The sequence below is a fragment of the Pseudopodoces humilis genome, chromosome 14 (assembly GCF_049639895.1).
Source record: "Pseudopodoces humilis isolate 2021_Gansu_Grassland_sample_001 chromosome 14, ASM4963989v1, whole genome shotgun sequence".
Taxonomy (NCBI): Eukaryota; Metazoa; Chordata; class Aves; order Passeriformes; family Paridae; genus Pseudopodoces; species Pseudopodoces humilis.
In genome coordinates this window covers 1,572,237-1,585,338 of record NC_142213.1, presented here as the reverse complement: position 1 = coordinate 1,585,338, position 13,102 = coordinate 1,572,237, and the positions used below count along the sequence as shown (strand labels likewise).

The following is a 13,102-nucleotide window of genomic DNA, read 5'->3' as shown; positions in this document are numbered from 1 at the left end:
TGGCACGGCACGGCACGGCACGGCACGGCACAGCACGGCATGGCATGGCATGGCACAGCATGGCCCTCCTCTGCAGGCTTTGGGGTGGCAGCATCAGTTAGAGGAGGGTCAGCCCAGCTGAGGGGCAGGGAGGATGGAGGGAGGGAGGATGCAGGGCTGAGCACATTGACCAGCGGGATGAGGTTCTCCCCAGCTGGGTCACTGGTTTGGCACAGCTCACTTGTAGGTCTTCCCCCATCTCTGACGTGGAGAGACAGAGGGAGTTTGGCCCTGTGGGGTGTCCCTGTGGGTGTCCCCATAGTCCCTGTCCCCGTCCCCTCAGCACTGAGTGTCCGTCTGTCCGGCAGGAGAGCGGCCATTCGTCTGCCTCATCTGCCTGTCCGCCTTCACCACCAAAGCCAACTGTGAGCGGCACCTGAAGGTGCACACGGACACCTTGAACGGTGAGTGTCCTGTGGGGACAGCCCCATCCCCTCCAGCACTTCCAGGGATGGGCGCTTGTCCTTCCTGCCCTGCCCGCTCAGCCCGGTGCCCTGTCCTGTCCCCTCAGGTGTCTGCCACAGCTGTGGCTTCATCTCCACCACGAGGGACATCCTGTACAGCCACCTGGTCACCAACCACATGATCTGCCAGCCGGGCTCCAAGGGCGAGGTGTTCTCACCTGGATCAGCCCTTCCTGCTGCCAAACCCCTCGCTCCCGGTGAGTGCTGGCGCTGTGGCCGTGGGTGACCCGGGATGGCATTGTCACCGAGGTCTTGGATCTGGTGGTGGGAAGGGAGGAGGGCATGGTACAGTGTCCCTGTGCCAGGACACCGGGAATGGAGAACAGAACAGGATCCCTGTGCCAGAGCAGGACATGGCCAGGATTCACAGAACAGGGCACGGGGTGAGGATCCCTGCCCTGGGGGTGTCAGTACCAGGGGGACAGGGCAGCATCCCCGTGCCGGTGTTCTCAGTGATGAGTACCGATCACCCCTGTGCAGCCGGGGCTGTCGGTGACACTGTGGCCTCTGTCCCCCCGCAGGGCTGAGCCAGCCGAACAACTCGTCCCTGCGGAAGTGCAGCCTGAGCGCGTTCCTGCCCGAGGCGCTGCCGGCGCTGCCGCAGCACGTGGTGCTGCCCGGCCCCGACCCCGCACCGCTACCGGCACCGCCCGCCTCGCCCCCCGACCTCAGGGCCGGAAAACTCTCACCCCCAGCCCAGCCGCAGAACGGGGAAGGGCCTTCATCGGCTTCCTCCTCTTCCTCTTCCTCCTCCTCCGCGTCCGGCGAGCCCGTGCGCATCAAGGAGGAGCCGGCCGGCAGCCCGGGCAGCGAGGCGGAGGCGCCGAAGAGCGGGGAGGGGACCGGCAGCCCCGACGCCGGCTCCCGGACCTCGTCCCCCCGCAGCCTGTCCTCGGCCAAGGTCAAGTCGGAGCTCGCCAGCCCCACGCCGGGCTCCAGCCCCGTGCCCAGCGAGCCGGGGACGGGCACGGCGGGCGGCACCGTCTTCCTCCCGCAGTACGTGTTCGGCCACGAGGCCACGGTGGTGCCGCAGGCGTCGGAGATCCTGGCGAAGATGTCGGAGCTGGTGCACAGCCGGCTGAAGCAGGGCCACGGGGGCGCGGTGCCACCCGCCATCTACACGGGCACGCCGGTGCCCAAGGGGGCCACCTGCTTCGAGTGCGAGATCACCTTCAACAACATCAACAACTACTACGTGCACAAGCGCCTGTACTGCTCCAGCCGGCACCTGGCCGAGGACAGTCCCCCCGGGGCACGCAAGCTCAAAGCCCCCCCCGGGGCGCCCAAGGGGACGCTGCTGTCCCCCCCGGCGGGGAACGGGCAGGGCCCGGCAGCGGGGGACGGGGACGCCGGGCGCGATGCCACCCCGCCGGCCGCCGCGCAGGAGGGCAAGGCTGAAGAGGGGGGCACCAAAGCGGGGTCCCCTGAGGCGGAGGGGGGGTCGGGGCGGTGCAGCGAGGACAGCCAGAGCCCCGGCAGCTCGGCGGGGGACGATGGGGACGAGGACCCCAGCAAGACGCTGTGCGAGGCGTGCAACATCCGCTTCAGCCGCCACGAGACCTACGTGGTGCACAAACGCTTCTACTGCGCCTCCCGGCACGACCCCCCCGTGCGCCGCCCCGCCGCCCCCAAAGTGCCCTTCGTGCCGCAGCCGCTGCGCACCCGCAAGCGCCGCAAGCTCTACGAGATCCACGGCACCGCTCGCCGCCCCGCCGAGCCCCCGCCGGCACCGGAGCCCCCGCCCGCAGAGCCGCCCGCCGCCGAGCCCCGCGCCAGCCCCGACGCCGAGGGACCCATCGACCTGAGCAAGAAGCCGCGGTGGCAGAGCGAGCCGGCACCGGCACCGGCACCGGCACCGGCCCCGCTGCTGCCCCTCGCCGATTACCACGAGTGCACCGCGTGCCGCATCAGCTTCAACAGCCTGGACGCGTACCTGGCGCACAAGAAGTACCAGTGCCCGGCCACGCCGCTGCAGCCCCGCACCCTCGAGCACCTGCAGAAGATGAAGGGGGCCATGGCCGCCCCCCTCAAGGGCCGGCACAGCCCCGGCAGCCCCGGCGAGGGGGACCCCGAAGGAGGGGTGAGGGTGAGGGCGGCCCCGGCGGGGAGCCCCGGCATCCCCTACCCCGGGGCGGACTCGCTGCAGCGTCACCCCAAGTGTCCCCTGCCGCCTCCGGGGACCAAGGGTCCCCTCGCCGCCTGTCCCTACTGTCCCCTCAACGGGGCCATCAAGGGCGACCTCCTGGAGCACTTCCGAAACGCCCACGGGCTCTTCGTGGCCAAGCCGCCGGCGGGGGCCGGGCCGGGGCTCCCGGACGCGCTGGCCCCCGGTGGCAGCAGGACGCCCGAGCCCCCGCTGCCCGCGGCGTCCCCCCCTCGCCCGCCCGGCCCCCGCCTGCGCCGGGACAGCCTCACCGCCAAGGAGGGCCGGGACAGCCCCCGGCCCCCCGGCTCCCCCCGGGCCCCCGCCTCGCCCGGAGCTCCCGAGGGACTGCGGGAAGCCGCCCGCAAGCCCCCCACGCCCCCCGCCTACACGGACAGGGGGGTGCAGACCCCCCCGGCCAAGGCTGTGCCCGGCCCGGTGCCCAACGGCAACCACAGGTACTGTCGCCTCTGCAACATCAAGTTCAGCAGCCTGTCCACCTTCATCGCCCACAAGAAGTATTACTGCTCCTCCCATGCCGCCGAGCACGTCAAGTAACCCCCCCAGAGCCCCCCAGCACCTCTCGGGAGGCTGCAGGGGCTGGGGGATGGAACCTGTGCCTGACCCCCCCCCCCTCCGTGCAGGGGTCGGGGTGATGGAGGACCCCCCCCGGGAGGCTCCACCGGGGCAGCTTTGGCATCTGGAGCCCCAAAGTTTACCCGTGTTGGGGGTGAGGACCCTGGTGGTGGGGGGTCAGCCCCCACCTGTGCCCCGGGGGGAAACTGAGGCAGGGGGATGGTGTACGGCCCTGCCCTGGGGGCTGCAGGGGGCTTTTCCCCCAGGTAGACACTACGGGGCTGCGGTGGGGCTGTGGGGGGCACGGGCTTGGCCCCAGCACCCCAGGAAATCTGGGGGTGCCCCCACCGCAGGGCGGAGCCCGCACGGAGCCAGCACTGGGAACTGTGTGTATAAGTGTGTACAGAAATAAATATGTCTGCTAAACACCTGTGTGGGGTGGGGGACGCTGCGGGGGCTGGCACGGCCACCGGGGCCGTGGGGACATCGGACAGCCGCGGGTGACAGCGGTTATCCCGGGGCAGGGCACGGTGTCCCCACGCTGTCCCCTGGGTGGAACCTTCGGCAGCCCAGGGAAGTCACACGTCCCTGCCACGGGGCAAAGTCGCTGCTCCCAGATGGAGCTCAGCTGGTGCTGACGGCTCATTAATTATCAAGCTAATTAAGCTCCACAGCGCCCGGTGGGGCTCAGCTCTCTGCCACCTGAGCAGTCCCTGCGCTGCAGCTCCAGACCCTGCAGTGGGGCTCAGGTCAGGTGTCCCCCACAGCGTGACAGGGGAGGATGGCCCTCAGGACCCCCAGAGCATGGCTTGTCACCACCCCACGGTTCATCCCAGTGCTTCCCAGTATTCCCAGTCCAGCACAGGTGGGCAGTAGGTTGTTCCCCTCCCTCCCACCCTCCGTGGCAGGGGTGGTGCTTCAGGATCGTTCCGGGCTCCCCCTGCACACTTGGGGACAGTCCCCAAGGGCCAGGTCGCTGGAGCTCAGTGCCCCCAGCTCTGTTTGTTTCCCAGCTGCTCTCTCTGGAGCTGCCGGGCCCTCGGGATGCCCCTGGATGATGCCCCCGCCAGGCCAGCGCCAGGCGTTGTGCAAGGCTGGCATGGGCACAGCGACCACAGCCCTGCCCAGGGCTGCCAACGGGGCTGGGGACCCCAGGGACAGGAACACCCCCTCCAGGGCACGGGGGCTGTCCCTCTGTGCCAGCCCTGCACCGGCAGGGGCACAGGGGGCAGGGAGAGCTTTCACCCCTTTACAGGGAGCGAGGACAGGCGTGGTGCCAGCTGCCACAGGGCAGGGGCTCCAGGCTTTGCCCCATCACTCTTGTGGGTGCCTGCAGTGCCAGCAGCGTCTCGGCGCTGTGCCAGGGGGTGGGAGCCAGGCTCTGGTGCCAGGGAGGAGGAGGAGGAGGAGGATGGAGGCAGCAGCTCCCCTGGGGAAGAGCTTGCGACAGGTCCCCTCCTCACACCTCTTACAGCACCAGCTCAGGGTGCCAAGTAGTGCAAGGGCTGGGTGTGCTGGGTGTCATTCCCCCCCAGAAACATGACACAAAATGCAGCTGAATTCAGGAGAACTTTACTTAAATAAATATATTTACAGAGCAGCATCTATTCCAGAGCAGATTTGGCCACACTCAGCCAGCAGAGTGCAAGGAGAGGCTGTGCCAGGCACCGCGGCAGCCTCGGCCCAGGCATTGACCTAGCGGGGTGCTGGGACCCCCCGAGGTTGGGGGGACAGCAGAGGGGACAGGCCAGGCCAGCCAACCCTCACTGCGACATCTTCTTGTAGGGCAGGGCGGGGAGGCTGCAGGGCAGGAGGTTCTGAAGGGGCAGCGGGCTCTTCTCCTCTTCCTTCTGCTCCTCCTCGGTGGCATCCAGGAGCTGCTGCATGTAGCACGAGGTGCCCAGCAGGACGTGGCCCGTGGCCTGCATGGTGAACAGCCCCCAGCGCAGGGCTTCCCTGGGCGGGGAGAAAGGGGTCAGCGTGCCAGGGAAGGGCTGGGCAGCGTCCCTGTCCCCGGGCTGTCCCCACACTCACTTCACCAGGCGCCGGGCCCCGTAGCAGCGCAGGTCGTAGGACATGCTGTAGGTGCCATACAGGGTGGCTTTGACGTTGAGGCAGCCCAGGTCCTTCGGGTGGGTCTTGTACAGGTCGAAGGTGACGCAGGCGACGTCGATCCTGCACGGGGGCTTGCGGGACAGACTCACCTGGTAGCCACGTGTCTAGGGAAGAGCGGGACCACGGTCACCCACCTCCAGCATGGGACAGACGGGGAAAAAACAGCCTCCCGCCCCTCTCAGGGCTTCCCTCACCTTGGGGGCAGTCCAGGTCTGTCCCTTGCTCAGGGCCATCAGCGCCGTGCCCTCCTCCAGCGTCCGGAAGAACGACTCTGTCTCCACGGCGGTGCCATCCTCATCCAGCACCAGCACGACGGGCGCCGGCAGGGCCAGGGCGCTCTGAGCCTGCCGAGGGGCTGGGGGTGAGCAGGGCTGGGGACAGAGCCCGGACAGACAGACAGAGCCCGGACAGACAGACAGACCTGGCACAGCAGCTCGGCGAGGCTCGGGGCCATGACGCCCTTGCGCAGGCTGCGGTCGCAGTTGCACACGCGGTAGGGCCGGGACGGTGGGGCCGGGCCAGCCAGCAGCTGCTGGGTCATGGAGGCACTGGCAGAGACACATCTGGGAAGGGGTGCAGGGATTGGGATGTTCTGAGAGCCAGCAAAACCCCCTGGCAGTGCCAGCACCCAGGGAGGGCTCTGCTGGGATGTCCCCCCAATCCTGGGGACAGGGGCTCCGTGGCACTTACTTGGAAACGGGGGCAGCCAGGCGCTGGCTCAGGGATTTGGCGTAATCCATCTTCCAGGGAGCACAGAGCAGCCTGTGGGAGGAAGGACAGAGGTCCCTGTCAGCTCCTGTCCACTCAAAACCTGTTCCCACCAGCACGTTCCACTCAGCTCCAGGGGATCTTCCACTCCTTTCAGCTCCTGTCTGCTCCAATATCCCCACTGGCAGTTCCGGTGACAGAATTGAGCCTGAGCTCTGTCACCGCTGCCTTTAGAGGGGCTGGTCCTGCCCTTTGGCCAGGGCCAGGCCAGCGGTGGCCGCCCGGCCAGAGTCCCCTGCCAGCACGGCTCTTGCGTAAAGGGACACGTGGGAGCCTGAGTCAGCGCTGGAGCAAAGGTGACACACCAGCCCTGGGCCAGGCCTGGGCTCTGGGACCTCGGAGAGGGCAACCGGGGCTTTGGGAGCCAGAGACACCCATGGGAGCACCCCCAGCCCTGCTGACCCACGGCTATCTCCAGCCAGGAGCCTCATGGTGGGGAGCTCCAGTGGAGATCCCCCATTCCCTTACCTCCAACAAACACCAGCTCTTCTTCCCAGGATCATCCTCCTGAGCCTCACCTCACCTTATATACCTGTCACAGAGACTCCTCCTCCCTCCGGCCGCTCCCCTCCTGCCCAGCCAGCCCCAGCCGGGGTCTGGAGCATCGCCCTGCTGAGGAGGCGCTGCGGGAGCTGGGCATGGCCCGCTGGAGAAGGGAATGCTGACAGGGGATCCCATCAATCCGTATAAATATCTCCACGGGCTGGCACAGGACGGTGCCAGGCTGTTCCCAGCGCTGTCCAGGACCAGGAGCAATGGCCACGAACTAAACCACGAGGAATTCCCTCTCGACGTGAGGAGGAAGCTCTGTCCATGGAGGGTGGCAGAGCCCTGGCACAGCTGCCCAGGGAGGGTCTGGGGTCTCTGGAGCCATTCCAAGCCCACCTGGACGTGTTCCTGTGTCACCTGCTCCAGGTGTCCCTGCCGGAGCTCCCTTCCACCCTAAATATTCCCTGATTCCGCGGCACGCGCGTGCCCCGTCCCTGTGCGCGCGGAGAGCCTGTGCACATCTGGAGCCGCGCGTGTGCCCCCGTGTGTCCAGCCGCTCGTGTGCGCGGAACCTGGCACCTCCCTGCCCCTCCACGTGCTGCACACAGCCCCTGTCCGCACGTCCACCTGTCCACATGTCCACCTGTCCGCACACCTGCGCTCCGTCCCCGCCGTGCGCGGCCCCTTTAAGGCGGGGCGGGGCGAGCGGAGCGCGGGCTCCCCCTCCCCCGGCCCGCCCCTCGCCTCGCGCCGCCGGGGGCCCGTCGCGCGCGGATGACGTCACGCCATGGCCGCCCTGCGCCGCCGCGAGTAGAGGCCGCTCCGCCGCCCCGTCCCGCTCTGCCGCCGCCGCCCCGCCGGCCCCGCCGGCCCCCGCCGCCCCCCGCCCCCCCCCCCCGCGCCCCGCCCCGCGCCGGGTCCCCGCCGCCCCCCGCCGGGGGTGGGCCGCCGCCCGCGCCGCCGCGGCCGAGCGCCGGGGAGGGGGGGCGGGCCCGGGCCCGGCGCGGGGAGCGGGGGGGGAAGCGCGGGGCGGGGGCGGCCCCGGAGAGCGGGGAGCGGGGGCAGCCCCGGGACAGCCCCGGGGTGCGCGGCGGGGAGAGGAGGGGAGGGCCCGGCGCGCTTTTCAAAGGGGGTCGGGGGGGAGGCTGGAGGGCGTTCGGGGATGGGAGAGCGGGGGAATCAATGAATTCCCCCCCGTTTCGTTGGGATAATGAATGGGAAGGGGCGCGCCCGGCTTTGGGGAGCTGAGGGTGGGTGTCGGGGGATCGGAGGGGGGTGTTGGGCGGGCGGGACAGCGGCCAGGGCTGCGGTGGCTCTGACCGTCCCCCCTCGGCAGGCAGCGGGAACAGGGACAGCGCCAGCAGCCGCGGCCCGGGGGCACAGCAGGAGGAGCCCAGCCTGGCAGGAGACCCTCGGAGGTGAGGGACCCGCGGGGACACAGCCTGGGCACCGCACAGCAGCAGCAGGTGCACGTGCGGGGCAGCCCTGAGGTGGGTTTGGGGTCTGTTATCCATGGGATCAGTTCTGAATGGGTTTGGGGTCTGTCATCTGCAGGGTCAGCTCTCAGGTGAGTTTGGGGTCTGTCACCTGCAGGGTCAGCTCTCAGGTGAGTTTGGGGTCTGTCACCTGCAGGGTCAGCTCTCAGGTGAGTTTGGGGTCTGTCACCTGCAGGGTCAGCTCTCAGGTGAGTTTGGGGTCTGTCACCTGCAGGGTCAGCTCTCAGGTGAGTTTGGGGTCTGTCACCTGCAGGGTCAGCTCTCAGGTGAGTCTCCTCAGAGCTGTAGGAAGAGCAGCACCTCCAGGGTGTGAATTCTTCCTGAGATTTGCCTGGATTCGGGGAAAGGGTCTCAGTTTATCAGGACAGCTCTTTGCCGAACTGCTGATCCAAAACCAGTCTTTTGAGTGAGATTATCCCAAATCCTGCTGGATCCAGGTATAACCCTGCTGCTTGTCTCTTCCTGAGGCCCTGAGAACTCAAACTCAGCATTTGCTGGGGGAGAGCTGCAGGAAGGAGCTGTAGGAAAATCAGCTGTGCTGGGAAAACAAACTGCAGCTGCTTTTCCCTGCAGGTCCCAAATACAAATCCGTGGGGAACATTCCCCATTGGACCTCTCTGAGCTCCTCTTCAAACCCAGCTCCTGGAAATGCTTCTCACCACCAAACTGATCCCCCAGGGCAGCTGAGTGTGGGTTAAAGGCTGCCCTGAGATCTGCTGAGTTCCCTGGGCATCCTCCACCTCAGATCTCCCTAAGGATGGCAGAGAAATGAGGATTTTGGTTAATTAACACTGTTAACAACTGGAATTCCAATCAGGGCTGCACTCAAGTTCATCCTTTCAGTGCTCTGTGTTTTCCCTTTTCCTGGGTCCTGAGGAATTTGATTTCCTGCTCCTGCTGTCGCTGCTCTTCCATGTTTTCCCCCATGTTGGTTCCTGCCCTTGGTTTCTGCTTTGCCTCTGTTTTTGCAGTTCTTTGTTCCCTAAATCTTTTTGTGCTGCCGTTCTCTCCTCACCTGTCCTGTCAGCACTATTCCCATTCGCTCTCCTCATTGTTCCTGCCTGCCCTTAGACCCTGCTCCAGAACTTTTCTGCTCTGCTTTAACCCCTGGATTTCATGGATCTGATTCACAGGAGCTGTTTGGCTTTTAGGAAGTGGATTTAATCCTTTTATCCCAAAGGTTTCAGCCTGAAGGAAAGAGCTTCCTCTCTTCTTTCCTTCCCACCTGTCCTGTGACCTCCTCCAGGGATGTGAGTGGGGCAGAAATTGGGAATGCACCTGGTTCTTTGTATCCATGAAAATCTCTGGGATTTTAAGGCTGAAATGGATGGCTCTGCCCAGCTTTTTTGTAGGAACTCAGTTCCTGGCTGGAATTTCTTCCTTTTTAATTGTTCACCTTTTTGTGCTGTTTAATTAACAAAAGAGAAGAAATCAGACCTGGTTTTGCAAAAGGAGCTGCTGGGTAAAAATTCCTGCTCTGACTCCTCTGGCCTTGTAAAAATCAACTGCCTGAAGTGTGAGCTTCAGGATATTTTTTAAAATGTATCCTAGGATTCCCTGGCAAGGTGGAAGTGAAGTTTTAAAAGCAACTTAAGTAGCAAAGGGCTTTTCTCTCCCTGCCTTTAGTGCAGCCAAGGCTGCTTTAAGTTTAAAAATCTTGGATATCGTTAAGCTGTGATAAAAATATGTTACAAAGCAAGTGAAGCAGGTAAATTTAAATTTCTGTAGCATCTCCACAAATTTCTCCTCCCCTTTTTAGGGGGAAATGTGGGATTTTAAATGTTTCTAAGAAGGCTTTGGTGGGAAAAAATTGGCTCCTTCCTGGTGCATCCAGGCACGGTGTGGATGGCCAGGTAGGAGGAGCATCTCTGTCCCACCTTGTGCAAGCCGTGGAACTCTGATAAATTCAGGAGCAGCTCAGGCTTCATTCCCTAATTTGAAATATTCCAGAGCCCAGGCTTTGAAACTTCCGAGTCACTGATGTGTTGTGGAACTAAAAGCTCCTCATTCCTGGGAAGTTCTGCTGCCAGCTCCTCAATTTCTTCCCTGAGAACCTGTGACCTGCTTTGAAGAGGCTTCCAGCTCACTAAAGCATGCCCAAGTCATTCCAAAACCAGGGAAAAACACTTTTTTTTGCCTGAAAATGCCCCTTATTTATTGCATTTCCTCCCAAATCTCCCCATGGAAAGGCTGGCCCAGCTGGTTTAGCCTGGGAACAGGAGAGGTTTGTGAGCCTGGATGGAATTCCCAGTGCCCTGTGCTGCTCCAGGCTGCCTGCAAAGGAATTTTTGACACACTTAGAGCAAAAGGAGCCAGCTTTGGAACAGAAATAATTGTGCAGCTGGGACCAAAGGCAGCTTTGCCTGAATTTTTAAGATTTTTGAAAGATAAAAGGCTGCTCAGTGAGAGGCATTAATACATCCCTGCCTCTTGCCTGAGCTGCAAGTCAAACAAGCTTATCTGGGGCTTAGGAGTTAATTTTTTGCTTTTATGACTGGTTTTGAATCAGGAAGAAACTGGCTTAGTTTTAAGGCACAAAAAAAGGCCAAGTTTATGAGGAGGGAGGGAGGAAACCTGGGGGTTTGTGCTCTGCCACTTCTGTCGCTGCTGCTTTAAAAGACTTCCATGGAGTCATTTATTCTCGAGTTTTTGTGATATTTGTCTTTATGTTTCCCTAAAGGACAGCAGAAAGCAATTTTTATAAGGCCAAAATATACAAAACCCCCCAAACAACCCCTAAAAAACACCTAAAAAAAAAACCTTTCACAGGATTTCAAAGATTTGGGATAAATTGTGATTTGCAGATTAAAAAACCTCGGAAAAACCTCTCACAATTCCAGAAGTTTGGGATAAATTGTGATTTGCAGATTAAAAAACCTCCTCAGAAAAACCTCTCACAATTCCAGAAGTTTGGGATAAATTGTGATTTGCTGATTAAAAACCATCTCAAAACAAACAAACAAACACTTGCAGAATTCCAAAGATTTGGAAAAAATTGATTTACAGATTATTTTAAGACAACACTTAAAACTGGAATTAAACTTGCTGTCCTATTTCATCATTAGGCAGTTTTCTTTTTGATTTCCACCTCCCTGCTGCTGATTTTACCTTTGGACATTGTTTTGGGGCATTTCCATGCAGGGTAAGATTGCTGCCAAAATCTGCTTTGTTGATTTTGGGGAATCTTGGAGTTACAGTCCAGCCCCTGAATCCAAGGAAATCCACCCCAAAAAACCCTCCCTGCCTGGATTATGTGAATCCTTCTCACTTGGGCCATCATTTATTGTGTTTCTTATCATTTCTGCTGATGGAAATTAATAGGAAATTATTACAACTGCTGGATGCTCTGGATTTTATAAAAGCTGCTGTGGAGGTCAATGTTTTATATTCCTCACCATCAGAACGTATTTGTTTCTTCCCATCCTTCTAAAGGTCTCCATGTCAAACACAAAAAGCCATTTGCTTCGCTTAAATACCTTTTTTTTTTTCCCTTTTTTTTTATTTGCAAGAAAACAGAAAACAAATTTCCTGAGTCCACGTGCCCCTGGCAGCTCTGATATTTCTGGTGGCCTCTCTGGGCTGACCTTTGTGTTCACACAAATTCGATTCTCAGGCACTTGGGCAATTAAAATCCCCGCTCTGAGCTGGCTCTTAAAGCCAATAATAATTTGTGCAGGAATTTATGAGCTCAGCATCAGGCTGGATGTGCTCAATAAGGAGATAATTTGCTTCAGGTCTGTCCTGGGGAGCTGCTCAGAGCTGTTGGCACCAGGAGGCAACTTTCTGTCTTTTCATTTGGGTTTGACCTTGTCAGGGGAATCAGAACTTTGCTGGTGAGCAAGAACCAACTCCTGGGTGCAGAGGAGCTGGGAGGAAACTCAAAATGTGGATTTTCTGCTGCTCTGGGCCCTGCTGGTGCTGAGATTATCTCGTGTTTATCAATTAAATGATACCAGCAGGGCTATGAGGGTTTGGGGAGAGCATAGTCAGTCCTAAAATACAGCTTAAGGTGCTTCTGGGAGTGGTTTGAGTTTATTTTCTGGTTTTAACTCCTCTGCAAACCTCCCACAGTATAAGGAGCAGAATTTTCTGGAGTGGGACTTTGATCTTGGGAATTTGCAGCAAATTCTGTTCATTACCAAAAGATTTGGGGGTGTTCAGGTGCTGGGAAAGCTCAGTTTGCTTTCCTTGGGGCAGTGTTTGGTGTGTCTGTGGTGGCTTTTTGATGGGAAATCACCTCTCCTGTGCAAAACCAGGTGGACAAACAGGGAAAAGTGTCAGGAAAAGGTGAAATAGCAGCTTAATAAAAGATTAATGAACTCTGATTTGATGGTGGATGTCTGGGTGTGTTTAAAGGAGCAACCAGAGTCTGACATTTGTAGCATTTCTGCTCCAAAGGTTTTAAAAATACCAGGTGAAACTCTGATCATTTGTGCCATGGTTTTGTGGCAGCACTAAATGAACTTGCAGAGAGCAGCTGGAGGAAAACATGGGACACATTAAAATGAAGATGGTTTGTAATTCTGTGGCTTTTCTTCAGTGTATTTAGAGCTTTTGTGTGGATGTGACCCAGTCAGCTCAGCCACTTCCAGTCAGGCACTTCTGTAATTTATGGGGTTTTTTGTTTCTGGAATAAAAGAAATTAATGTATGGCCCAGGTTTTTTCCTTGCTTTGCACCCTGCCTTTCCTGTTGTATTTATTTGATTTATTCTCAGCAGACATGAGGTTTTTAACATCTCCCAAGCACGTGTTTAGACATCTTCTAGGAAAGTCTCAGTGCAGGCAGCTGGATCTGATGCTTGGAAGGAATTTTGGGGTCTTTTCTGAGGGTTCTGCCCCTGTCAGGTGTGACCCCACCTGCAGAGCTGCCCCAGCACAGGGAGGAGCTGGAGGGAGTCTGGAGGAGGCTGCGGGGTGATCCGAGGGATGGAGCAGCTCTGCTGGAAGGAAAGGCTGGGATTGTTCACCTGGAGAAGCTTTGGGGTGAGCTCAGTGTGGCCTTGCAGGGCCT

The 13,102-nt window shown here is 60.1% G+C and overlaps 3 protein-coding genes across 6 annotated transcripts in view; 2 read left to right on the top strand and 1 right to left on the bottom strand.

The window, feature by feature from the left end:
* ZFPM1 (zinc finger protein, FOG family member 1) overlaps positions 1 to 3,654 on the top strand; it is a 35,093-nt gene extending 31,439 nt beyond the window's left edge. Inside the window, exons 8-10 of the mRNA XM_005528218.3 lie at positions 348 to 443; positions 551 to 700; positions 1,025 to 3,654. Coding sequence (XP_005528275.2) covers positions 348 to 443; positions 551 to 700; positions 1,025 to 3,204 — 2,426 coding nt within the window. The 3' untranslated portion in view covers positions 3,205 to 3,654. The remainder of the gene's footprint in view (positions 1 to 347; positions 444 to 550; positions 701 to 1,024) is intronic.
* Positions 3,655 to 4,778: 1,124 nt separating this feature from the next.
* Positions 4,779 to 6,611, bottom strand: CIDEC (cell death inducing DFFA like effector c). Its single transcript, XM_005528217.3, has 6 exons — positions 6,574 to 6,611; positions 6,028 to 6,099; positions 5,759 to 5,900; positions 5,532 to 5,681; positions 5,257 to 5,441; positions 4,779 to 5,178 (listed from the first exon to the last, which is right to left on the bottom strand). Exons 1-6 carry the CDS (start codon positions 6,606 to 6,608, stop codon positions 4,986 to 4,988), a joined length of 777 nt encoding a protein of 258 aa, XP_005528274.2. The 5' UTR covers positions 6,609 to 6,611; the 3' UTR covers positions 4,779 to 4,985.
* A 1,331-nt stretch (positions 6,612 to 7,942) lies between these two features.
* ZC3H18 (zinc finger CCCH-type containing 18) overlaps positions 7,943 to 13,102 on the top strand; it is a 42,179-nt gene continuing 37,019 nt past the window's right edge. For 2 of the 4 annotated variants that reach the window (XM_014257156.2, XM_014257153.2), the window contains exon 1: positions 7,943 to 8,084. The gene's annotated coding sequence lies outside the window, so the exon portion shown is untranslated. The remainder of the gene's footprint in view (positions 8,085 to 13,102) is intronic. The other 2 variants (XM_014257154.2, XM_014257155.2) reach the window with 2 other exon arrangements.